Source organism: Apaloderma vittatum, unplaced genomic scaffold, assembly GCF_000703405.1.
Source record: "Apaloderma vittatum isolate BGI_N311 unplaced genomic scaffold, ASM70340v1 scaffold6211, whole genome shotgun sequence".
In the NCBI taxonomy this organism is placed as follows: domain Eukaryota; kingdom Metazoa; phylum Chordata; class Aves; order Trogoniformes; family Trogonidae; genus Apaloderma; species Apaloderma vittatum.
The window spans coordinates 1-27,894 of NW_009699471.1; the positions used below are offsets into that span (position 1 = coordinate 1).

The following is a 27,894-nucleotide window of genomic DNA, read 5'->3' on the forward strand; positions in this document are numbered from 1 at the left end:
ACAGCCTTTCCCTTATCCACTAAGCAGGTCACCCTGTTATAGAATGAGATTAGATTGGTCAAGCAGGATCTGCCCTTCATGAATCCTCACTGACTGGGCCTGATCTCCCTGTTGGCTTTTAACTGTTCTGTGATGGCTCTTGAGATTTGTTCCATCACCTTTCCCGGCACTGAGGTAAGACTGACAGGTCTGTAGCTACCAGGATCCTCCTTCCTACACTTCTTGAAGATGGGCGCTACATTTGCCAGCCTCCAGTCCACTGGGACATCCCTAGTTAACCAGGACTGCTGAAAGATGATGGAGAGTGGCTTGGCAACCACATCTGCCAGCTCCCTCGGCACTCTAGGGTGTAATCCATCAGGCCCCATAGATTTATGAGGATTCAGCTTATGAAGCAGGTCCATAACCATTTCCTCATGGATTATGCAGGTCCTATTCTGTTCCTTATCCCTTTCTTCCAGCTCAGAGGGCTGTGTGCCCAGAGAGAAACCGGTCTTGCTGTTAAAGACTGAGGCAAAGAAGGCATTAAGCACCTCAGCTTTTTCCATATCAGTGGTCACTGCTCTTCCCTCTGCATCCAACAACGGATGAAGATTCTCCCTAGACCTCCTCTTACTGTTAATGTATTTATAAATAAAAACTTAAAACTTCTTTTAAGTCAAATACATGCAAAAAATTACTTCTTAATTTCAGTCACTAGCTGAGCAGATTCAAGAAAACATTGAGGAGAAGCATTCAGAAGTACCTTGCTTCCGAAAAGTACAATTAATTTTCATAAAAACCAAAACAGTAAAGAAGCCCCCACCCACAGGTGCCTTTCCTGCAGCGCAGTACTGAAAAGAACTCCTGCTGGTAGGTCTGCCAGCTTTTTGAACTAGAACTTTAGAAACCAAGTGACTCAGTTTTATTTCTTCTCTCTATGCTGTAACCATACTTAGGTAAGCAGGGTTAAATCAGAGTTAGTGTGCCTACCTGGACTTGTTTCACCACCCTTTTTTGGGCTCATCGGCACAGATGCCTGTTCGACAGACTCCCTCTCTCTCCCTTTCCTCCGAATCGGACTAAGAGAAGGGGGGTTTGTGAGAGAAGGTAATGCTGCCTAGAATGAAAAGAAGCTTTATTAAATTTGTATGCACAAGTAGTTTTGCTGCTTCTACACAAATACAAGCACATTTCTTTAAACTCTCCTTTATTTGACTGTCAGTTAAATTAAAATGTCTCAACTCAGGATGTTAATTTCCTGGGCAAAAATGAAGAAAATTTAATATATTCCCTACTTTCCTTCTGAACTTCAGTACACGTCAATGAGATGGAATTAGAGTACAATGACTAAAGTTGCTTTTGATTCCAGACAAAGGAGTGTCAAAAAATATTCTCACATTTTTAAAATATAAAGAAGTCACTAATCCTAATAACACGGCCTTATAGTCACTAAATCACTCTCAAAATGTAGATGCCTCAAAAAAAATCCCAAAGTAAAACAAAAACCCAAATCTGAAAGTTTTCATCTGAGCTGTTTCAGAAGTCACAGTATTTTGCAGGATATTCAAAAGATAGAAGAGTTATTTTTAGCCCCCAACAGAGCTCAGTGCATTACAGCCAGCCAGCCAATTCAAGAGTCAAGAGACGTTTGCCAGTGTATCCAATACACCATTTACGATATATACTCCTCAGTAAATTAATGTTCTAAGTGAAGTCACCAGGACTAAAAAGTCCAAAATTTAAGACAATATTCCAAACACTGCAGAACTAAAGAAAAACCTATTATATGGAAGAATGGTATGCATGTTCTGTTCATTTTACTTGTTCTCCTACCCATACTGGAGTCACGTTATCCAGGCATTACAACAGGTCTGTATCATAACAGTATTTAAGTCACACAATTTTATTCACTTTTTTTTTTAAATACATACCTTTACTGCTGGGCCAGGAGCAACATCATCCATTACATGTGCACAAATATTAATGACCTTCAGGAGATGAGAAAAGAGCTGTTCTACTAAGGTAACAAGAGTTCGATCTGCCAGAGCTGGCCATGGTTCCTCCTGCTTTGCAGCACCTTGGTTTGAATCATCTTCTGCACTCCAAGGATTCTTTAAGCACTTGGGAGCACTTGCTGCAACAGGAATCACATTAATTAAAGAAAAGGATGATAAAAAGCTGGAATTCACTACTAGAAGATTTTAGAGGCATATATAGTTATCACCTCCATCTGAACAGAAGTTCAAATAGAAAAAGAGAGCTTGTATTTTCCAAACCAGTAGTAAGTGCATATTTTTAAACAGCAACAAAAACACATTAATGTTAAGAAAAAATAAAATGGTTAAAATGTAAAAATGTTCTTTGTACTTGGCTTGTAGTAAGCACCCTGCATATTTGCTTTGGCAATTAGAAGAAATCTGCAGCTTGGGGGCAGTATCTTTTCAGATCTCCTGGGTGCAAGAAGTTCCTTCTTTATTTCTTCTGCTCAATCCTGCACAAAATTTTGTGGCTTGCAAACAGAACAGTGAGAGCTCGACCTTCTGATGCTAACGGTAAAGATGTCTGGACAATGTTACTTTTCTTGTTCTGCCTTACCTGCAAGCAAGTTTCCTGTCAAAATCAAAGCATCCTGATGTGCAGAGAGGTCCAGTGGGAACCACGTCGACGAAAGGAGGGACAGGACCATGCCGGCCATTCCAATGGTGCAGCCCTTCTGAGCTTCATCTGAAGAACTTGGCTGGGAAACACTGTAAGTTTAATTTTAGAGTGTCATGACATTTTTTTCCCCCTTTTGGTAAGCTTAAAGTCTTAAGAAAAATTAACAGACTGCTAATCCAACCAAGAGAAAATAAATTAATCAATACTACAGAAATACACACTTAATACTCAAATAGGACTTTACACAATTTGCAGCAGAGACCTGACGATTCTTTGTTTTTTTGAAGAGCCGTTACTTTATGGGTTTTTTTTAAGTAGCAAATATGAAAGCTGCTAGTGACATCTACTGATACACTGAAGAAATTTAATTGCTAACTCATACGGTCCTGAACTATCTGTCCAGTTAAAAGTCTCATGCATATGCAAGGCAGGAATGGGAGACATAAGCTGTAGTACTGCAATGCAACAAGATACTGTTTTAAAGTGACAAGAATTAAACAACTGTAAACCATCAAAAATCAACTAGATTTATGGGTGGACTCTAACCAAGAATGTAATTTTCTGCTGCATTCCATGTTCTTTTTACAATAATTTTTAAATCTGATTTTTCCAAACAAGTTTCAAAAAGTATCAAAAGGTACTTGTCAGAATACTCTGTGAATTACACACACTTCAAACCTGTAAGATCTGCACAATATTGGTAACTTCCTTTCAGGACAAGACTCCATGCAACCTCTAAATAAAGGGATTTTTTTCAGGATTTTTTTCAATTTAAAAGAATAATCTAATATAATTACTTTAGTCCAATAAAACTAGGGGAATTTCAGAAAATAAAACTTTCATTAAGTTGTTACATCAAACGAGAGGGCAAATCAGTTTAGCAGAAAATAAACCCTCTTGTGTTCAGCTTGTCCTCAGGTATCAGAGAGGCTTGGCTTAGGTTCTGATTAATGCCCAATTCAGCGCTGGCAGTTCGGACCACTGCCGTTTTGACTGCCGGTGGCAGTGACTGACCACAAAGCATGTGCAAAAGTGGTGAAGACACAGCCTGGCTACAAGTATGTTAAATTATAAAGCAATTCTGTAAAGGTTTTCTAAATATCCCAGGAAAGCATCTGGTATAGCCGAGTGTTCAAATCCTACCCAAAGGCACCCCTAAGGGGGAAAAGAGAGGCTCAGCTCGACTGATCCCCGAAGCCAGAGGTACTTGGTGGTGATGTCTTCCCTGAGTGTGGTGGTATCTTCCCTAAAGCTTCCCCTCTCTGGGCCATTTTATATTATTTGTTACCTTTCAGGAGGAGCTTGAGTGACTCTAGTCATGTTTATCTTTACTGTGATTGGTGTAAACTTTCCTCGCTTTGCGTTTAGGTATAGACTAGAAAAATTCAGGGCGCGAACTCAGCAACGGGTGGTCACACCTTGGAGGCAGGTAGCTTTTGGGATGGAGGTGTGTTTTGGTATTATAATGAGATTATTATAACAACATAATCAGTTCACCCAAAGGACAGTATCTATCAAAAGATGACAGACTCTTGGCCTAGGGTAGTAAATGTGCATTTAACTGGTTCCTTGATGTCTCCAGGTTCCTTTGTGCACACAGTATCTCCACTCCATGTCATGCTCTGTGGCATTTTCTCTTAAGAGTCAGAACATCAAGCTCCCTTAACGCTACCAGCCCTTAAAGGTACCTGAGAAACCTTTGTGGGGAGAGCTCTCTGCACACCAGTTGCACATCGTCCTGGAAACTTTCTTGATGTTTCCATGTGTGAACAATGCTTTGTAGGTAATTAAGTAATTTTACACAATTATCTCACATCGAATGATGTAAGAAAGGTTAGTTTGCGAAGGACAAGCACTCTTGCAATGATTTAACCAAGATGGTTGCCTTGCTGTTAGAACTGAAGTCTGGGAGAAAGTGCCTTAATTCCAGATAAGTCTAGCTACACAGGTAATTACAGTGCCTTCCCTTTTTTTTTTTTAAAAAAAAAGTATTTTCATACACAAGTGTCATTTACTTTACACACAGTTAGAAATTCATGAATTAATCCATATTGACCTGTACAGAGTTGGAATGTAGCAGTTCCAACAGCTTTTTAATTTTAAGAACAACAATTCTTGATAGAAAAGAACTTCGGCAAAATCCTGTTACTGCATTATCACCCAGAATGATGAATGTTCGTATCATTCCATAAAAAATATAGTTACAACCTAAATTCATATTAACGGGGCCAAAAATTTGTGAAGTAGGAATTAGAGGAAAGGACAAAGGCTATGTCATTGCAACACTGATAAGTGATGCATCTTAAAAATAGAAATTTTCAGAGAAGACACACTGTTTTGATTCTGCATTGATTTTACTTTGCAGCTAAGTACTGCTCATATCCTAACATATCTCATTTGGTAAAACTGGACCTACAGTTCAAAAGACATCTTCTAGAAGGCACAGACAGAGCACACCACACTTATGGCTGGCAAGGGAAGAAAGAAAGGGCATGCCACCAAGAAAAGCAGCAGAGGGGGGTGTTATTATTTAGTTCTTGTTGGATCTCGTTTTTAAAGTAAGATAAAATTTTGGAACAGAGTTTCAGGATTTCAGGAGAGTAAAATAAGAGTAGAGAGACAATGACAGCGATGAAGAAGAATCAGTATAATTGATGCTAAACTCATTTAAAAACCAAAGAGCGCCACATGTGTTAGTTTTACAGCTCACATGGCACAGCACGCTGATAATCAGAGGCAAAATCAAAGCTTCAGAGTTGCCAACTCTACAGCTGCATTCTGAAGAGCTTCATATATATCATTATTGTTTTAATCATATATTGCCTACATAACACTTAAGTATTATAGATCTCATTTGCTGATCCCCTTCAGCAGCCAAACGAGAGCAACTGAAATGCATCTGACACTTTTATAGACACAAAAGCAATCAGGAACCAACTTCCTTTACCCACGGGTTTTCAATCCAAACATGAGATAACAATCTAATTTTAAAGAGCTACTACAAGACACCATACCCTGAAGACAAACATTCTTTCAAAAGCACAGAAAACTTTCTCCTACTACTTCTTTTGACCGATAATGACCACGTGTATCTTTCTGACGCAGCAGTTGCAGCCATTCCCTGTTATACACACGGCAGTTCCAAAGATGGCAAAGTGCTGACATTTGGGATCATGACAACTTGATGTCACATTCACCTTAGCAGTCATCTCAGATCCTTGCACAGAAAAGCCTATCAGAAGGTATCTAAACCAGGACTAGCAATACCTAAATAAGCGTACTTGCGTTTTGCAAACATGACTTTGAGATGCTTGAATGGCAGATGAGGGAACATACCCACAGTGCCATCCCACGCTCCAGGTGCAGACTGGAAATGTTGTGGAGAGAAGACACAAAGCTTCACAGCAGCCAAACTGAAAAGTCAACACCAAGAACCGAATCAGCTTCATCGCTGGAAGAGTTAGCAACGACAAAGTATCTTAAGAGTGAGAACATACTAATATTGTCAATGGCAGAGTACCAAAACTGCAGATACAAATATAGTCAGGAAATAAAAATTAAATAAGAAAAGTGAGCCACTCCTGCAACTAAGAAAACTCACCGTAAGTGCTCTTGTAGTGGATATTGTCAGTGCATGGGAAATTGCTGCAATAACCCTTGAGAGATTGTTTTCCATAGTGACATCTGTTGGACTTTGCAGCATATTATAACCCCTATATGTTCTGAAATAAAAATATTTATACTATTATAACAGGTACTTATTAAGAGAAACACCTCAATTTAAAACGACTATGGCTTAAATTACTATTACATATTTACACACTGCTTACAAAACACAAAATCTGAGAACACTCTAAATATCACCTTATATCATAGTATTTTTGCTTCTGTGCTAGCCAAAGCAACTTAGTTTATAAATCAAATCTCTTTGTTAGCAAACTGAAACAGAAGACCAACTCTCAATACCTGATCAGGTACTCTAGAAAACACCACCAATTTGACATCAGTCTTTGCTTTTGCTCAAATCCATCTAACACTTTTTGATGTTCACAAACTTTGGACTACTGCTGTAAAAAATTATTTTAGTGGTCGTGGTAGTGTTGGGTTGACAGGTGGACTACATGATCTTGGAGGTATTTTCCAACCGTAATGATTTCTATGATGACTATCAAAATTAGATTTTATTTTCAATTTATGCAGGTAGTACAGACTTCTACAACCACAATCATTAAACAGGATGCGAAGAGTTACAAATTTTGACCAAGATACCTGAAGACCAATAATGCATACATAAGATTAGCTTGCAAAGCTGCACTCACTTGTGAAATTTAAGGGACAAGTAAGGTGACCTCAGGATGAAGAGAAGACAAAGTTTATCACAGAACAATGACTCCCTACAACCAACATGGGAGCACATCACCAGCAACTCGCAGATCAGTTTATTCTTTAAACATGAGTCTAAAACTACTACACGTGCTCTTACAGATTGAGAAACAACTCATAAGCACGTGGATTTGCAGGATTTAACTACGCTTCTAGGCATTACAAACCAAAATTTGGGTCCATGTTCCTTTAAAAGCAGGACAAGACACATAACATACCTGGTGATGGTGCTCACTGCAAAGTGAGATGGAGGCTGTGTTTCATGCATTAGTAGTTTCAGGTAGACACTGCTTTGGTCTCTTGCTACTGCCACCACTGGATCAGCCTGTCCTTGATCACAGTTATAAAATAGCTTTGGAACAAGCCTTAACAGCAATGGTCAAAAAGGAAAAGCATTATTCAGAAGTTATTTGATATACAATTTAAAGTATATTTAAAATACATTTAATACACATTTTATAAATGTAGTGAGTGTATGCAGCTTTCTAAAATTGTAAATAAAAGCTGTCACTAAAACTCATTAAGGTGAATTAATCTTTATAAAACATCTTTTCATTACAATCAAGGAGCTCAAATCAGGACAAAGGAACTGCTCTAGACACAGGGTACTTAAGGTAAAATATGTTTTATATAGATACCCTACTGATACACACTACAGCAACCACCTCACTAGAGTATTTCTCTCCGTGTTCCCGCATCTCCCCAGATATTCTCCCCATGGATGTCTGTGTCAAATGAAAATTACTTTCTACCTTGAAGACAACTTTTCACTATCCGATTTCTATGCAGTAAAACTTGAACATACAATAAAATCCAGTCTTCCTGAACAACGTTTTCAATTTGGACAACAGTGAGAAACTACAGTTTTGTAGTTTCACTGACAGTACTTCCACTGAATACCCATACTGGATGTTTCAAGTGGCCACTGCAAGCCCAAGGCAGCTTTCTTCGGCGCTTGTCTTTTCCAACCTTAACACACTTGATACAGAAAAACTCTGACTTGCTACCCACCCAGTTAACAAAATATTCCATTTCAAAATCAAGTCCCTGAATAAAAGGAACAAATTCTAACTAATGCTTTTAAGTGGCAGAACTTCTACGGTTTCGTTGTGCTTTATTTGTTGTTAAGAATGGACAGCAATTAATAGTCTGAGAAACATAGGAAAGAGACTCCTTGACAATAAAACGTTCCAGGAATTCGGTATCAGATGCTCCCACCTTCTTTAAACATAAAACTGAAGTCCTTGAATTCTAACAAATAAATAACAACTAATCTTTACTATTTGGTGCATTTGCAATTGTAACTGCAGCAGGTTACAGCAAACAGTTGCTTTTCAAACAAGATTAGCTCCTTTACTGCATCGGTGAGCATGACAGTTTTAAGACATACTACTTCTAACCATGTGGAAACTGCAATGTTTAGGAGTTCAGACAACTTGGTAGAACTGCAACATTTTAAGTCCATCAACTACTGTCAGGATACTGAACAAATCACTCCATCACACAGAAAACTAACTTGTAGTTGAAACTGAAAGTGACCGTCAGAATGTAATTACATTTAACTGTATTGTAATGCTAATAAAAAGCAAAACACAGTTGCCTGATCATTCAGAACAGCACATGTTCCAGGCATCATCCATAAAGCTACATTTGAATCGTCTTCCTCATTTAAACAACAATATAAAAACCCAATAAGGGATTATTTTAGTTACAGGTACATCTATCTTTCTAAAATACATTTTTTAATAAGAAAAAAAATAAAGTGCATGTATACCTCATTAACGAAGCTGCAGCTACATGTCTCACTCTCGGATCTTCATCTCCAAGCAGACATATCACAACATTATTAAGCACCCTCTCCTGAAGTTTTAGCAGCTAAAAAATAAGTTAGCATTATAAAGTTCATTATTTGGCCGGATTGTTAGAAGTTAACAGGTGAGATTTCATCTGCCACACAAGTCTGTAATACATTAACTCTAACATTGCCAAACACCTAAATGTCAACATTTTTCTGAAGTTTAAAAAACCAAAACAGAACACCCCCACATCCACCCACCAGAGAACGCTAAGGTATTTGAAACTCAGTGGGAAAGTATCTTTCCAACTGTAACAAGTCTCCGAGCACGAGCTTACTTACACAGAACATACAACTATCAGCAATGGTAGAAATTGCCCTGCTACCTTAATTCTGAAACAGAAACACAATATGTTGATAAATTTACTTACACCAGTATAATGATGAATACCTCTGTGCAAGCTTTCAGTTTTTCCTTCCAAGAAGCTGACTAGCCTACGGTAAAACAGAATTTAGAATTTGTTAGTTAACAGTAATTTTTACTTCTCCCTTCAGTGCTCTGAGGGTTTTTATTTTTTATTTTTAAAAAACACCACTGCAGGGAAATTGTGGTAAACACACTTTTTGCTACCTTTTGAAAAGGTAAACTATCTGCTAATCTTCTATCCACCTAGTGTAACAGAATAAAATATTTTTTTTTAGTTAAAAAACATTAATTTACACACTGTGATTGTTATTCCCCCGTCCTGCCCCGCAAAGAAAAATCAGACTGTTTTGGCACAACAGGTTCCAAATACCACTATTAAGAAAAAGACCAATTTTCCATTACTAAAGATAACTTGAAGAGCTTTTGTCTTTCAACTTGGACAACCCGCAGAGAACGAGGGAATGCAACGAAAGGAAGTAAAGTCTTGATCACTTCAGTAGAACAGAAACTGAGCAACAGAAGGGAGCACAGAATACTGGATAACAAGTCAGGGACTTTTTCGTTAAACACACACAAAACTGGACACTAAATCCAAGTTCGTTTCCAGATTATATGGTCTCTTTCTGATCACAGATTTACAAAAGTCTTGAAAAAATAGACTACAAACTTGAAACTCCTGTACAGTGGTACTACGACTAGGCTTGAAGTCAATGCTAACCTGACAAAGGGATTCACACATTCCTTACAGGAATGATTGGCCTCAATTAGCTTCATAAAACTCAGTCATGTCTCAGAAGACACTGCTCCATTATGTTCCAGTTCCCTGTACGCAGCATCTTTGCACTGCAGCTACAACATCCATGGACAAATGTAAAAACTTACCGAAAATCTACTTCAGCAAGTGTTTCCAGAAGTTCTGTCCTTACTAGCCAATAGGAACTGTTCTTCAGTGTAAGGAGGTCAACAATTAATTGTAAACCTAGTTCACTGTAACTGCTGCTACATAAGCTCATGATACAATGCTGAGAAGAAAAAACAACTTTCAGTTATATCACATAAGAGGTGTTCTGAATCACAGTATGTAAACAATCATAAAAATCTGCTTTATTTAGAATACTAAAAAAGTTACTGTTTAAGAGCTCAAAGACAGTACCGGAGCTAGATTTTGCAAGGCTAGGACTATCTCCATGTGAACTGCTAAAATCTGCTGCTGAATGTAAACTCTGGGGAGGAACACAAGCCTCAGAGACCAGAGGACAATTCTCCTAAGAGCGAGGTCTAAAACTCACAAGGCTTAACCACCACAAGCACTATATTCAAAGCATCTATCCAAAAACAGTCTCTCCTAATTTCCACAAGGTATTTCTAGACACCTGGGTCTGATGTCCAAAGTTTTTGAAAAAGTCATACCTCCTCATTCTAACGTCTATTCAACTGTACGCACAATGTGTGATCTTTGGAAAAAGTTATAAATAAGGCACAGAAGTGCAGAGTTCTAACTAATGAAAATGTACCTTCTGGTTTGGGGATTAACAACCCAAACCACCTTAAAACGTTTCTGCCAGAAGGTATGAAGTCAAGCTGCATTATATACTGAGAGAAAGAAAAAGTCAGAATTGCCTAGTATTAGATGCCTGAACCATTCTAGTGAAGTCTTCTAAAACGCCATAAATCTAAGTAATCATACAGGAAACCACTACATACAAACAATAAGGCCACAGAACAGGTTTAAACACGGGCATCATTTAACTGACTGGATTTCCTTCCCTCAGCTGCATCACAGACCCATCCTCTTAGCATATGAAATTGTATTTTCCACACATTGACTATTTGCATTTTACTAAAGGCTACACTTTGCCTCACTGTCCCCGAAGCTGCCATGCAGTCAGCCACACTGTGCCTCTCCTAAATGAATTAATTTTCCTTGGCCTCCAATTCATCCTTGCTCTTCTACTTTCTTTGAAAAATCCTATAGGAAAATCTCACTCCTTCACCCACCTGCTTTCTCACAAAACACCTTCCACAGATTTTCATACAGAAATAAGATTCACACACACTTAAGTTCCACTCTCAAATTCAGCTATCACCTCTATTTAAACCATTGCCTGACGGATCTCTTTCACCCAATTTGAAATGTACATTTTCTTTAGACTTCCCTCACTTAAAAAGAAGTATTTCAGAAGATAATCACTATTTTACTTGTCATTTCTTACATTTAAATTTTGCTCTCCCAGTACAGGTTATAACCAGCTGTTACATGTCCACACTTCCTCATTTACACTAGGTATCCCTCATCCTGCTGTTGGTTAATGTAATATTACAGCCATACCAGTACATTTATGACTAAAAACATCATTACTAGATTATACTCCTATACGATCTAGCCAACACAGCTATTTTGCAGCTCTTTGCTCCTCCATCTCTGTGCCTGAATCCATGTTTCATCCAATAAAGTCCTTGGGGAAGAAGGCATTTTTTGCTCGGTGTTTGCAGACCTGAGCATAGAAGGATCACAGCCCTGTGATCTGTGGGGGTAAAAATAAATTACTATTTCTGCTTACCCTCACAGCTGTACAGGCCAGTTTGCAGGTAACAGAGGACTCATCTTTCAGTGTTCTCTGTAACAGAGGTATGCAGTCTACCAAGGAAAAGAGATTTCCTAACCCAAAAAAAAACAAAACAAAAAAATCAACTTAGATAAATGAAAGAAAAGAAAATTTTGGTCCCATAAAAAAACCCTGAGACCCTTAAAATAAATTATTACCTGTTGAGCTTCTGACATTTATTAGCCATTTCTCCACATCAAAACGGGATTTAATTAGAATGGAGTTGACAATTGTTCCACACAGAATGGCAGTAGCTCCTCTAATCTGGGGATCTCCATGGTCAATGTAGTTCAGAATATCTGATACATACTGCTCCTCTAAGAAAATAAGTTAAAACTATTTTATTTTTAAAAACACTAGTCTTAGACTTAAATGATTCCTAAAATGTTTCAGTGGCAGTACCAATTATTATACAATCAATGTGAGCACAATCACAAAACGCTCACCTCAATTCTATCTTTCAGAGATCCCCTGCATGTGATCTACAGAACATTCACACTATCCAGACCAGTGATCACATACAGAAACACCAGGGATGTATTTCAATTGTAGTCAAAATGTTCTGGTGAAATCTAAGAGTTTAGGTCAGCGCTCCACCTTTGACACTATTAGCGTCAAACCAGTCAAATGCTTCAGGTCTCTGCTGATCGTACTGCATCATTTGTAAGAACGAACCTAATGGCTTAGAAACCATCTATAAGATAGCCTGAAATGTATTAGAAGAAACCATTTATAAGAGAAACAGACCACTTCTATAGAGCAGTTGTACTAAAACAGATCCAGCTTGTCACTCAAACTTAAACGTTATTACCAAAAAAATCCCATAAAATCTCACCATGTGCGCTACCAGTGCAGAGAGCACATTCACTCCAATTGGTGCAATACTTGCTTGCAAATACTGAACAGGATTTAGAGTTTTCAGTATAGAGCTGCCTCACTTATTTGAAAACCCAAGCTAAAATGGAGTGAATTGCAACACACCATATTCTTCTCCCATTGCTTCAAGGGGTGTTTTATACAGCTTGCTGAAGAAAGACTCTGGGTGAAGTGCAACAGCTGCTCCAACACAACTCACTGCCAGGGCTTTCACGCTCACTCTCACATCTCTATCAGGAACTAAAGCTGAAGAGAAGAAGAAAAAAAAGGGGAGTAGATTTAAAAGCTTCCTGAATTGTTTTTAAGTTAACTGATATCTTTATAATATAAATATCTTAGCCTGGATAAAAATAATGCAAAGGCAGAACAAGTAGTTCCAGTTTATCAGCAGCAGCAGTGATACGCGGCTCTTGTTGCTTCAAAAAAAAGAAAAAAACCCACAACCAATAATCCCCCACACTTCCAACCCACTTCCTTCATTGCTGAGAACACAGCTACTACACCGGCTTTCCAAGAACACATTAGCAGGGCACATGAACAAATAACAGTTTAGAAAAAGGGCAAAGAACGAACATCTTAAATGCTCACTTCAGTCACACCTAATGACACACACATACAAAAAAAAGCGGTGTATGCCCTAAAAGCCTTCTAGAAAATCCCTACTAATATTTTATTATAATGCTAAAAAAGTAAGTAACTCCTCTGTTGAGTCCTAACAGCCCTCTCTAACAATCACTTACTGTCAATGTTTCTCTTTGACCATTACACATGAAAGAACACATGAAAAATGCCCACATTAACTGATGCAAATTCTATAAGATGTTAAAAGTGGAGAATAAAGTTCAAATGGAGCTTTCAGCTAGGTTTGAAAACCTTAGGTCAGTTCTTTGCTTTACCACAGCTGAATCATTTAAAATATAAAGTTACATTTCCCAAACACAAATGGGTACAACTCTTCCTCTACCTGAAGTATATTAGAAGAAATTAACATGGAATTTAAACACAACTGAGTGGTTAAGCTAAAAAAAGATACCTTTAATCCTCTTTTAATTAAAACAAATTAGGCACTGTAAGCAAAGAACAAATACTGACATTAGACGGTCTTGTGCAGCTTCATACGATCTAAAAACCACCATGGCTCCACAGCTTAAGTCTCATTACATTTACTATTTGAAAATTCTTAAGTATTTGACTTACAGTTAAAGTTACCATAACACTTCCTTTAGATGCCTAATGGTTCAAACCAGGATTAATTGCAAGAAGGCATAAGTTTTCACGGGTTTTTAGGTTTTTGTGCATTCTAGTGTGATCATCTAAAAACGCAGAAAAACCCAACCCCCAAAATCTCCAATAAAATGAGATCATAAACCAGAGTAAACTGATCACATTTTCAACTTCATACATTGACAGACACAATGAACCAATGAATCTTGAACAGAAACTTACCTCCTTTCTCCCCAGTAAGTAGAAAAGAGGCTGACAGAAGTCTAACGCAGTGCACTAAAGGAGCAGAATTTCCATCTGTATAGTGACCTATGTCTCCCTTTACCCTGGAGGGCTATCAAAAGCAAATCACAACTTTTATATGGAGAGCAATTAATTTTCAATTTAAATAAAATATTAGGCACAACATGACTCAGAAATACTGTGCATCCCCAATTGTATAAAGGTTGTAATGCAAAATGTGTTTAATACATATTCCAAAAAAAAAAACCCACAACGAATTGGAGAAGTTTGTATCTAGTATCTGAACTGGTTTAACTTTATCACAGAAGCAACAATCATTCTGCAGATTTTCTGAATTATCTAGACTTGCTGTTTGCATCTGAAGGAGTCTGATAAACCACTCTTTTTTTCCACAAAAAAATTATCTTTGACAACTTTGTATGGAAAAGCAATAAATTCCTAAGTTGTTTCCAAAGAAGGCTGACAATCTTCTGCAGTTTCACATTTAGAGTTCCCTGGTAGCCCAAGCTGAACTACCTCCACCTGCAACAAACAAAACTCCCTTTGCCCCAGCTCAGAACAAGGTCAAAGAACCATAAAAGGAACCGTGGTTAGAACGGCACAGGCTTTTCTGCTGAAGGAAAGGCTCAAAGAGTAAGATGAACTACTGAGGAGATCATAAAATTACCAACACGGCTAGCAACCAGCACAAAGGTATTTCAGGTAATAAAGCAGTAGCGTGCCCTGCCAACGCACAGGCAAAAGCGAGCTCTTGTTCTCAGCAGTTCATGTTTTTATGGTTCAGGCTAAATGTTCAGGCTATAGCCCAGATTTACTATTCAAATTTGGGTATTCTGACCTATAGTGATGTACACTACACATACAGGCTACCCACATTTACCACCAATTTACACGACCATAATCACAATTTATTTCCTTTTTTAAATTAGTTGTTTTAAACTTTAAGCTAGATTACTGTGACTACTACTCACCTTATTTTCTTGATCGCTGGGATCTGTTGCATCTTCCTTTGACGTAAATCTATCTACGCTGCTATCAGAAGGCTGCCTACTATGGCTTATGGTTTTCAACAGGTGAGGCTGTTGAAGAGCTTCAGAAAAAGGCAATTCATTAAATACCATTTCAGATGCAAATTAAAAGCACTTCAATCGAACTTAATTATACAAACATGAAAAATGAGCAGTGATCAAAACAAGTGATTCATTAGAAGTGTTGAAATACACTCCTTATTTTACATATCCATCTAGTTGTTTGTTTTTCATATCTCATTACATGAGTCTTCAATCCCAGGGAAGTTAGAGAAGAGACACACCTGTAACACCTGCCTTGAAGGTGTCATACCAGTTCGGTGTCCCTCCCCTCCATTTATCAACGTACCAAGAGAAGAACTTCTGAAAGACTCTGATGAATCATCTTGTAGAATATTTGCAGCCTCATCTTCCTCATCCTGCAGCTGCCCAATTTGCATTCCAGAATACTGTCCTTCACAACCCTCCAAAACCTATGCAGTGCGAGAACGAGACTTTAAATACTTTTGCTTAACACACAGTATCAAGTCTTAGACATGCAGTGTTAGTCATCTAGAAACAATCGGAAAGCAAGTATGAGCCTGATAAATATTAGCATGCAGCTGCATGCAGGCCCCAAAACAGCTCCTCTCTTCTTCCAGCACTTGGGCTATCGGAGGCCACGGTCACACCTGACAAGTTTCCCACCTGAGCCAGGAACTTGGATATCAACAGTGAAGTTGAATATGCTGTGTGGTGCCTCCTCTGCAACTCTCCTTGCTCCCTGAGCCCAAACACAACTGTCCCTCCATCTCGGTGGTTATAAATCACAACCGACACCCGTACTGTCACAAACTGAACTTGTCCCTTGCTGTCAAACTCTCCCACAAACTTACTTGTCCTGGATACATAAAGCCAAACTGAGGACAAAAAAGGACAAGTAAGTTTAAACGTATTTCAATTCCTTCATTCGAAACCAGAGACAACTAGAACGGTTGCTTCTAGAAGAGAGTTCAACCCTTGGTATAATGCAATATATAGGCAGTATCTATATGCAAAAATAACCATAAAAAGGAAAAAAAAGATGATAGCAAAAGACGATAAAAATAAAAAACACTTCATGGTAAGTTTATCAAAAGGCAAGATACTTCTTCAAGTCACTCCCTGACTTTATAAGAACCCAGAAATTGTTCATTAAAAAGCCTGTGTGCGGATAAGTGGGACAATTTCTTTAACGTCAATTATGAAAAAAAAAAGAATTTTATCTGTAATTGATGCTCATAAACAGTATGCAAACTGACATACGCAACAATCTGACAGGAATTTGCAAGAAATGCATCCTGTCAATAAACGTAACTTGCTGATAAATGCCTGCTCACTTTGGGCTCTGCACTGCCTACACCAAATTCAGAGACAGAGCAACTATCATCACTCCTTTGATTCTTGAATCCTCACACTCTGAACACTATTTGCTTAACATAACTGTAAAATTGCCATTTTTGTAGCGGTATGAGATTATCCCTCTTTCAGAGTTACTAACAGCAAACATTAAGTCAAAAGTTTGACAATATTTGAAAAAAAAAGAACTTAAATTTTAAGTTTTCTCCTTTTTGCTTTTTCTGCTCTTGCTCCTGGTAATTATATTTTTTCTGGTTTTATTAGAATCTCACAATACACTTGCCTAAGAGACAAATTTCTCAGAATAGCTGCATTGCATGCACATGGCAGGTGTTTATTAGACATGTAACTACTACATTAGTAAATCATGCAGTATTTGATCAGTATAGGAGAAATCCTTAAGATGGAACAAAGAATAAAATACAAAAGAAATTTGCATTGCCAAGTGAAAAAGCAGAGGCAGAAGGCAAATGTGAAGCATTCGGCTCCAAAAGTATTCTTCTATCATTTTAAATGGACTGTTCACCCTTTAACACTTCCATTAGTCCTTCTGCACCAAAACAATTACTAATACATTTATACAGAACGAAGGATATGCTACTAAGAGGATATATTTATGTCAAGCCTTTCATATGGACATTCTTTGATCGAGTGACAATCTGTTAATGTCGTCACAAGACCCACCTAGCAAACATGCTGATTACAGCTTTGTAGTTTTAAATTACTGCTGAAGTGAAAGTGTTAAAAGGTCAAGCTCTCCAAATGAGGTGCGAGCTGCTGACCTTTCCACTGTTACTAGCTGAGGATGGAAAAGTAGAAGACGAGTAAGTAGATGACTCCAAGTCTGGGCCCTCCATGGAGGAGCTCTGAGATATGTCGGGCCCCTCAGTAGAAGGGGATCCCCCCTCTGCCCGTTGCACACTTACAATTTCAGAACTGTCCGAAGGGGTTACAGCAGAGTCCGGACCTTCTGTAGTAGTCTGAGAGCTATCGCTAACTGGGGAGGAAGCCTGTGTACCATCATTCATGTCCATGGCAGGATCTGACTGGACAGCACTGATCTGGCTGGAGCTCCGACTGAGCACATCATCTTCCTCCCCTTCAGTAGCTGTACTTGTCAAATCACAGCTTGTCAGCTCTACAGAGTCTGACTGCAACGTATGTTGAGAACGTGGCTGCTCAGTAATGATATCGTGTCCCGTCGGATCAGCAGCTGAACTTCCTACTGACCCAGCAGTTGACACTCCTGACGAAGCAGCTAGTTCACTGGTTATCTCGCCCTTCACAGAAGCTGCAAAACACAGGCATTCATGAGTCAATCAAGTGGTTAAACGATCACGTTTCGCTCTTGACAGGGACAACACATACTACGTCACGTATTATATGCTTTTCTAAGCCTAAACAGTTAAACCACAGGTAGAGGAATAAGCATCTGTAAGATGTCATTCCATCTATCGAACAGATCAATATGACAGCCTATCCATTAAAGAACAAAAAAAATATTTACCTCATGAAGTGGACTGCATAAGTTTCATACTTAGGAGTAATTATGGTTTCAGTTTTGTTAGCATATGATAGTTACCATAATAGTTACCATAACATATCACATCCATATTTTACACAGAGCAATAAAAGAATGGATTTGTAATGTACAGCAGCATAGGTTGGGTGGGTGGCTAAAGGAAAAGCCAGCTACCTGCAAATGATGCAGCACTGACATCTGATCGGGTTTCAGCGTCATCCTCCAAACCTTCTTCTTCACCAAGAAGTATTTTACCTGTGAAGTAACAGAAGAAAAAAGTTTATAGCTTTCTGAAGTTATAGTCAAGTTGAAATGCTGAAGAGCTGAAGTCAGATGTGAAAGCTATTTTTAAAGAGCCTACTCAAATAATTTTTCAAAGCTCTAACAGGCAAGAGAAGGAAAAGAGAAAGGAATAAAGTGAATATCCAGCCTCTCACTATCTCTGATCAGGAGAGAAACAGACCGCCGTGAAAAGGAAACATACAGTTAAGTAATTTTATTTAACAGTGCAACAACATTCAGGAAACTACCTATGACCTTATTAGTTCTAGTTTATTTTTGTGGACTATGTTTAAGATCTCAGTAATTTTATCAAGTATATCCTACTACTAAGCACTGGATACTTGGCATCAGGATCTCTGCCCTCAACTCAGGAGGACATTAAAGCACATCAAGTAATAGAATAAATAATCACTTCCTAAGTAAGGATGTAAAAATTATCAAAGGCGACTTGCAGTTTGGGGCTTGGAACTCCAATGATAACCGAATGGAAAATGTCTGGGGGAAAGAGCAGCACAGACTAGAACCATGAGACGACATAAGCAGGACAAGGTGTCGAATCAGGGGCAACAGCCATTAAGATCCAGGGACCACTAAGGTAAAAATCTTCAGAGTAGCTTTTGCCACAGGAAAAATGAAAACCACTTACAACCTAACACAATCTTCACTTGACTTACTCACAGAGTAGTACCTGTTTAAAATACAGTCAGTGGAAAGGGAAAGATACCTGTCAGAGAACACTGCCTGGGAGCCAACCAAGGACACAACTGCACTGAAAAGTCTGTGACAGGGCAGGACAGAGAGTGCAGAGGGAACTACTGAGCCCATCCTTCTGGATCTCGCAAGTCGCTTGCTGAGACAGAGGGATTCACAATAACTGCTTTGAGACAAGCCTGGTTTGTCATTTAGAGTCAGCTTCACCACTAATCTAAGATACACCATGCAAGATACCAATGTTTTGATAACTCTAGGTGAATTCTCCTGCATTTCATTTATCAGGGACTAAAACAGCATTAACAGACTTCTGTATTAATTCCTCTATCACAACTGCTTTCACTCATAGCAGTAACATAGTAGAATTGGCTTCCTCTGAAAAGTATGTTTTATGCTACTCAAACCTGTAAGGCAGAAAAGTAACCATGACACTTTCATGTACGTTCTATGTAAAGGAACAGTAATTGAGAACTACACACTCCTACAAAAGAATGAGTGAAATCCAGATAAGAGTTCCCAAGAAAAAGCAAGAAACATAGTCTGTTCTTCTCTATTCCTTCTCACATTTACACCCATTTCACTGAAACAAACCAGGATATTCTTCTGCTTTCCACAGCTGATCACCTTGGAAATTAAGAGGAAGGACACCGAAAAATGCTTATTAGGTACATTAGGCTCTGTAAGTCTAAATGAGTACATGAAAGAATCTGCAGGATGCTTTTCCACTACTGGGAGAAAAAAATCAGTTAAGATGCAGAACATAGTCTCTTCAAAATGAGTTTTCAGCCTTTTTTTGCAAGTAATTTTCTGAAGCTGAAACATAAGCAAACCAACATAGGCCAGCTGCTCAAAACTAAAGTTGGTCTGAAGTAAGACTGGGACATGGGAACAAAGTAAGACCAAAAGGACACGGAATATCTGAGTTCTTATGGTAGGGTCACAGATTTCTGTAGATCGGCCTCACTTTGCACACCTACACACAAAGCAGTATTACAGCTAGAGAAGTTTCATGCACAGCCAGCATCAGAAGGCTACTGCCCTGTACGGCAGAAGAATGCAAAATGACTTCAAGTAGGAACTGGGAATAGGCTTGATTTTCCCCTCCTTTCCGCAGTGGAGAGCAGCAGGAAATGAACAACTCATTATCTGACACTAAACAAGGACAAAGCGCAGAACAGGTTTCTTCAAATTCACCTATGCCATTGGTTTAGACCATAAAATCTTCATAACATCATCGTAAAAGCTGATGACTTATCCAAGTTTTCCCAGTGAGTAAAGGAAAGGTTAGTGATTTAACAAGTACTTTAGTTGAATTTACACTATGATTAATACTACAAAGTTACACCAACGACTACTAATGATTCAAAGTATCAAAATAACGGTTTATAATTTTTCATTTAAAAATGTTACGCGTGGATAATTCTGGTTTTTGTTGCAGTCTGTCTCACCTTTGGATGCTGCAGCCAATATCTACTTTCAGAACACCTTTCACATTGCTGTTTCTGAAGTTATCACTGCATCTGTTAAGTACTATTTTGTTCAACTCTAACTGCTACTTCACATTAGGTATACTCTTAAAGCACATAGGTATATTCTTTAAGCATTCTGAGATTCCTTGCACAGAAAGACATATTGGAACATATTGGACATATTTGGAAAAAGTGTAAGCTAGTTGCTCTAACAGTCCTTAAAGCCTGTATAATCTTATTTAGTCTTCAACTATTTCTCCTTGAAGTTTTCTTTTCAGTATTGCACATCTCTCTGCTTATGGTGCTTGCACTAACGGCATTACACTCGCACATCGTTCCACAGCCGTGTCAACATTTTGCTCAGGTAAGACAGGCGATGAAACTGTTACACAGCTGTATCTAAAGTTATTCTAGCACTGACATGACCAGTTTTAAGCAAAGTGTAAACATATAGCTAGATACAAAATATTTTCATGCACAAACTGGGAAAAATATACTTCAGAGCAAATTGTATTATTTTAAATCCTGCTAAATTAATTACCTGTTGAAGAAAGAAGTGAAAATATACACAGTAAGACACAAAAAGTCTAGAATTAATCATCAAGAACAGAAAAAGGATCAAGAAAGTATCATATCAAAGCATGCAAAGCATACACATGCATTAGTGAAAGAAGAAAAAAAACAGGCCTAACAAAACCAGGCAGGTTAACTGTTTTGTGAGTTACATTAAAGATTAGGTATTGCCATCAAAAGGAACAATGCCCTGTTCAGAGAGATTATTTTTAGCTGTGTTCTCTAAAAGTGAAAATTGCATCAATATTCATCAGCATATTTTTTAACATGAACTACAGCAAAAATAAGAATTATACTGCTTTGAAAAATTTTAGCGTTATCTTGATTGCAACATCAGAAATCACACTGGCAGTCTTTTAAGATTTACAGTGTTTAAGCTCAGCTGATAAGACAAAGTTGTGAAAGAAGACTGAAGTTCAGCAAGACAATGAACTGGGGAGGGGGGGAAAAATGAAACAAAACAAAACCAACCAAAAAATAAATCAGAAAGGAATGCAATTAAAGATTTGTTTTTGTAAATAATCACCTTTATGCTTTCTCGCAAGAACAGGGCTGCATGAAGACCCCCCTCCAGCTGCAAATCACAGAAAGTAACACATCAGGGCAAAGACAGAGCTGCTGAAATCATGAAGGAATTCTAATTGCCACAAATCGGAAGGAAAAAAAACCCACAACCCAAAGCCAGGAAGAAATGTCAAACTTGTTGATTTTGAAGTTCAAACTTTTTTTTAATCATTTGCCATCAGATGAATTTTATTTTTCTATGCCACTTGTGCAAAGTTTGCTTTTAAAAAAATATGCTCTAAGCTTCACTGCTGTGATTGTTACTGGCTAATGAATTACCTTCTAATAGCAGCAGTATTAGAATGACCCATTATTTCAATATAGAAGTCCTTAGAGAAATTCAATCAGAGCTTGATTCTTTTGAAACAGGTAAGTAGCAGTTAAGAGACAATTTTAAGAACATGCACTTCACAGACAGGAACACCGATAGCTGATTTTAACAGTTATGGATGAACTTAAGTCATGCTTTAATTTCATGCTGGTTTTGGTATTCAGCAAGGAGCTCTCAGTTAACACAAATTCTGATTAGATCAGCTTTTTATAAAACACAGTTGTCAGATACTTGATGAGAACGTTAATTTTGTATGGAAGAAAAAAAAAAAAATCTGTCACCACAGTCAATTTGTTCTGTCTAACCAAAAAAAGTCATCAACACAAACGGTAAAAAAATACTCTGTGGAGTTTGTCATTACTCAATGAATACATAGCCAAAGGAAGAAGGGGGAAAAATCCTTTTTTCTGTACCTGGGGAAAAAAAACATTAGTCACACGTAACTTCATACATTTAACTTTATCTTTTGTACTTTCAGCTACACTGAGAAACAGAGCTGATGACGTATGTTCACCTCCTTTTACTCGAATAATCAAGAATATAGCTTACCTATAAGTTCCACTATGCTCCCACTGCGGTTCCTGCTGGCAGATTCATCTTTGGATACACTGACCTGTGCGATGCCACCTGAAGCGGTCAGGGCATGGAGAAGTTCAGGTGGTGGTGTTCTGAAGAGCTGTTGTAATAATTCTAAAGCCCCAGTCACAACATTATGGTCCTGATGCTGAGTGTAATGCAGAGTCAATTCATAAACCTGAAACCCATCAAAGTATTGGAGTAAGCCTTTGTTAAGACACAACATACTAAATTTCTCCTTACACACCACAGTGCATTAAAAATGACTGACATTTGCTGTAGATAATCTTTACCGCCCTCTTCCAAGGGAAAAAGGTCAATTACTGGTAGCCATTCAACTGCCTTTGTGATAGAAGTCTGTTGCTTACTGCTATAGAAGGCAGATTCACATCGAAGAACATCATAATGCCTATTAAGTTTTTCAGTTTTCTTTGGGAACACCGAACAAGTACTGCTGATTTGTTTTCCTGGGATTTTTGGTCATTATTTATCAACAATGCCACTCACTGGACTGGATTAACAGGATGAACAAGATGAACAGGCATTTGAGAAAAAAATTCAGAATGTTCAGCATCAAACTAGTGCTGTATCATACCATATGCCAGATTTATTTATTTCCCTTCTAATTAGTACTCTTCAGGTTACAACTATTATTCATATTCTACCTGTATAAGTTGTTCTGGTGAAGGTGAAATCTCTGTTTCTTTTCTTGTGACGCCAAAACTGCCTTTCAGGCTGGTATCCTTTACTTGTTGTTGTAATAAAGGTATGAGATACCTTAGTGTAAGTAAAACACCCAGAATTAAGAGAGTAGGATGATCATCTTCTACAGGAACCAAGAAGCCTGGAGGTAGAAAAGCAAGAACCAAATCACTTACTGACAGAGGTTAGTTCCAACACAAATCTTATTTCAGGTACTCCCTGTAACAGCATCTTTAAAACAGTACAAAACCCAACAAAGGAATAAAACACAGAAAGCATTATTAAGTTACTGCTAAGTGTAGAAACTCTTGAAAATATGCATTATGTAATAATCCTGACAACGATTTAAGCAATGTGGGAGAATGGTCAGAGGACCCTGACCTGTTCACCTTTCCTGTTCCCTACCTCTTTTCACTCAATAAAAACAGGAAAAAACCCTCTTTTTCATACCTGGGATCTAGACTCTCTTGCTCCCCTCACGTGCCTCCTCTCTCCATTTGGCAGCTTAATTAAGGCAAGACATAATTCCCTTGGACACACACAACGTGCTACTATCCTAATGCATGACATTTACATTTTGGCCTCCTCCCTCAAGTGCTGAGAACCTTGTTCCATACATCTACACACTACTCCCAGAATTAACCCTCAAATATGTTACGAACAAGTATAAGCTATGTAAGAAAATACAACCTTCTATTTCAGGGCAGAAAGAAAAAAAAATCAGAATCAATTCATGGAGTTCTTGTTAGTGTTCCTGCCTGAGCTCAGTACAATTGCCAGGACATTATAATTATAAAACATCACCTTTGAGGCAGGAAAGAACAACACCTGCACAGAAGTACAGCATTTTCGGGTCATACAGTGAAGACAGTCACTACATTGCAGTTCACTTTTTCATCTGTTGTTAAAAGAAGCAAGGCTAACATGATAAATGCTTTAAGTATCTGTTGGCCTTCCTTACCTCTTCTCTTGCAACACAATCTACAAAGTAAAGGACCCCTCATCAGTAACAAAACTGAGGCAAAAGTTTCCACTACAGACCAGCCAAGCGTCTCATCATGAGTTGCAAAACACCCCAAAGATCACGCAAACTTTCCAGCTGAAGAAATCTGCAAGCAACACCTGGCATAAAGTTGTGTTCTTTTAAATTAAAAAATTCCATTTCTGGTCTAAGTTAGGTTTTCAGCAAAGAATCTATAAAGATTCTATAAAAAAAGGTTGCAGGTATGTGTTCACGATGCAGGGAATAGCAATCATAGCCTCCACCTCAGACCTGCTGCACTAACAACAAAGCCTCTGAACGATGCAAGTCTTCAGATTCCTGAGCAAGTTGTCCCTCCAGAATCTACAGAACTCATTTTCTAACAGGCTACTTCCTTCCCTAGCTTTGGCTGTTTCTTTTTAACATTACCAAATCAGCATTGCAGCACACAGAGAGGTATAGTTAAGATCTAGTCATATCTTAAGGCAAAACAGAGAAAGCACGAGCAGTGTAAGTGGTAGTCTAAGTATCTTTGTTTTGCCCAAAAACCTCTCACATGTGAAAAATGTCTTAACGGGAGAAAAAAAAAAATCATTTTACTTATACCTAAAGAAAATCTTTTTTCCTGAGTCTTACCTAAAAGTACATTCAATAACCAGGCATAAAAATACTGCGTCCTTCGGGAATGCTGACAGATGCTTACTGCTGATCCAGCCGCTGTCCGACGGATGGTAGGGGAACTGGATTTCAGATTAGCTATAAAAGCCTTCAGTAAAACCTAAAACCAAAGAAGTCTTACTTAACCTTTTATTAGAAAGGAAACAAGTGAATTAAGTCAGCAAATGTATTTTTCATCCATTCAAAGCATTACTTAATGTACATCAAAGCAAGTGCAACTTCTGCCTTAATTCAGACCTACAGGCGCTTTCTGTAACATGGGACAGGTAATGCCGATCGCCTGCTGTGCTTGGAGATAGAACAGGGAGCAGCACTACTGGGTTAAAGAAAGATACCTTAATCTCGTTGTCGTTTGCAAAATTGCCAAACGCTGCCATGATTTTTGGTATTGCTGCAGCCAGTGTCTCTTGGACTGATTCTTCAGGTCTCTTACTTATTCGTGTTAGGCAGGGCAAAAGGTTCACTAAGTACGGCCTAAGTACAGCAAAGAAGAAAAACCAATTTGAGATCAGAACTGTACCCATCTAAAGATTTTTACTTTATACCCAAATTATGTGATATTATGAAATCATAAAAAAGTACCTGTTAGCTACATAGAATGTAGGGAGAAAGAAAAGCCTTCTGAAAACAATTTACAGGCGTTAAGTTAGAACTAAAGAGTACACTTTATACAAAACACTAAGAGATAGAACAGAAAAAAACTCCAAGGCACTGTCTTCACAAGCTTCCCCCTGCTTTGCCCAATCACATATTACACAGAACTAAAACTCCACTAGAAGAAAAGCAACTAATCAAACAAAGCTATTTCAGAGAAAATAATATGATAGGAACTCTCTCAACCTCCCAATTATATATCTGATACTTGAGAAGAGTAACATTTTGTAAACATCTCTGTCTCTTGGGGAAGTTCATTACTAGCACACGTCTTACCTGCACTTTTGAGGCCGAACCAGATGGGCGAGCTCAGCAAATCTCCAGAGTGCAGCACGCAGACTTCTTGAAGCACCATTCTAAATAAAATACATATATTTGTTACATTTCATCAAGCAAATTCATTTCCTAAAAAATACCTATAATATGTGATAATATGCAGTTTTATACCATTTTACTTAAACAGATGAAAATGTAAGGTGTCTAGAAGCCATAAACTTCCTTTAGCCAAAAGGAAGTCAAGGCAGCTCCATGACTGTCTTCATTTTTCTAGCTGGTATTAGGAATTTTCCACATGACCCAAAATGAATAATAAGGAACACGAAGAAAAAGAAGGAAATGGCTGAGATCTCCACTCTGCTGAAATCAGCTTAAAATACCACAGAGAAAGGCATCGACCAACAAAGAATCACTGATGATATGAGAGTCTAAAAATCACTGGAATGCTTGCAGAGATGTAAATGCAGCATAAAACTGGCAGCAGTGGAGATATGCAAATAAATAATGTTCAGGTCCTGAGTGCACCAAACAAAAAAAAACATAGAATGTCTTAGGTTGGAAGGGACCTTAGAGATCATCTAATCCAATCTCCCGGATCTGTGTCACTTAATAATGGCTTGCACCCTCAAGCTTTGTACCTGTTTGTCTATATTGACACCTTCAGTTGTGCTCCTGACTTGAGCCAGAATGCCTTTAGACCTATAGTCTAAGTATAAAGCTACTCAGTGTTGTTGAAAATACAGAAAACTATCTAAGTCTAGGAGAAACCATGCACCTACCATAGTTCAAAGCTAAACAAAATGCTTCTCAAATCAAGTCACTCTGAAGACAGAGCTGAGATGTTTAGAAACAGTCATTTCTTTCTTATTTTCTATAGCTAGGATATCAAAAGCTCAAGGTCTTGTTAGCACAAGTTATAAAAAAAATATCTGAATTACAAAATGTGCATTTTTCAGGTTCAGAGCCAAACAAGAGATTCTGGCACAGCTCCTACAGTGATCCGACTGATGCATAAACAAAATTCAGTCTGCTGGGTACTTCTGTTATTTCTGCTATTTCTCTCTCTTGCCTCTGCCACAAATCCAAGAGCAACTATTCAAGCAACACATGCTACCGGCACAACAAAATATTTCCTCCTGCACCTGGTCATAACACGCAGAAACTTGAGAGCAATTTTTCTCTGTGTTGTTTGGGTTTTGTTAATTAACAAGGCATAAATTTCTATACCCTCAAAAATCCTCCATGACATTAAGGTACAACCATACAGTAAGATATCCATACTGGGCCTACAGGTAGTTCACATCTGACAGAAGAAAAGCTACCCACATTGCTTTTGTTATTTATTTTTTAGAGTTCTACCATTCCCAAAGAAACATAACCAAAAGTAATAGTATTACTGTCTGACAGATAACCCCCATATTTACTCTCTATGCAAGCTTTGCACAGAGAGTAGTTGATAGATGCAAGAGACATGATTTCAGTGATATTGTCCTGAACACAGCATTTTTCTTTTGCAGTCATAGACTTGAACATGGCTATTACTAAAATTTCTCCTGTGGCCATAATGAGATTGTCACTTTTGGTGCAAAGAGAGATGCTTCAGTATTTTTAGAGCTCCTAAAAGAAGTCAAGGGAAGTACACATCACACGTTCACAAAATAGCTAAAGCTTGTATAAGGTCACTTCAGGTCTTGATCAAATGATTCCTCCAAGAAATTATGTCAAATTAAGACTGTCACTGTCCTCCACCTACTTTTCACCACCCTATGGCTTTGGCTTGAAGTTACACTTTCCAGCCCAGTCAGTGGAGCAAACACCATGAATACGCCTCATTCGCTTGGGTGCAGAGTCACTAAGGTTAACTCAGACAGCTGCTCACACCAAATGCTCACACATTTGCTGCCAGATAAGATTTCAGCAGTGCTTAAATCTCAGCAATGGGGCCAATGGTGAGGAACCGGGTAGAATAATACTT

General features: G+C 38.2%; 1 protein-coding gene across 1 annotated transcript in view; it reads right to left on the minus strand.

Moving 5' to 3' along the window:
- Positions 1-972: 972 nt before the first annotated feature.
- The window catches only part of LOC104269819 (huntingtin-like), a gene marked incomplete at both ends in the record, with an annotated part of 31,263 nt that continues 4,341 nt past the window's right edge, over positions 973-27,894 (minus strand). Inside the window, 23 exons of the mRNA XM_009878368.1 lie at positions 973-1,099; positions 1,914-2,116; positions 2,578-2,729; positions 5,977-6,053; positions 6,242-6,362; positions 7,242-7,388; positions 8,798-8,898; positions 9,250-9,313; positions 10,128-10,267; positions 11,807-11,904; positions 12,010-12,168; positions 12,833-12,973; positions 14,174-14,285; positions 15,166-15,284; positions 15,572-15,695; positions 17,526-17,890; positions 18,296-18,376; positions 21,683-21,730; positions 22,601-22,805; positions 23,293-23,471; positions 24,948-25,089; positions 25,325-25,463; positions 25,920-25,999. Coding sequence (XP_009876670.1) covers positions 973-1,099; positions 1,914-2,116; positions 2,578-2,729; positions 5,977-6,053; positions 6,242-6,362; positions 7,242-7,388; positions 8,798-8,898; positions 9,250-9,313; positions 10,128-10,267; positions 11,807-11,904; positions 12,010-12,168; positions 12,833-12,973; positions 14,174-14,285; positions 15,166-15,284; positions 15,572-15,695; positions 17,526-17,890; positions 18,296-18,376; positions 21,683-21,730; positions 22,601-22,805; positions 23,293-23,471; positions 24,948-25,089; positions 25,325-25,463; positions 25,920-25,999 — 3,124 coding nt within the window. The remainder of the gene's footprint in view (positions 1,100-1,913; positions 2,117-2,577; positions 2,730-5,976; positions 6,054-6,241; positions 6,363-7,241; positions 7,389-8,797; positions 8,899-9,249; positions 9,314-10,127; positions 10,268-11,806; positions 11,905-12,009; positions 12,169-12,832; positions 12,974-14,173; positions 14,286-15,165; positions 15,285-15,571; positions 15,696-17,525; positions 17,891-18,295; positions 18,377-21,682; positions 21,731-22,600; positions 22,806-23,292; positions 23,472-24,947; positions 25,090-25,324; positions 25,464-25,919; positions 26,000-27,894) is intronic.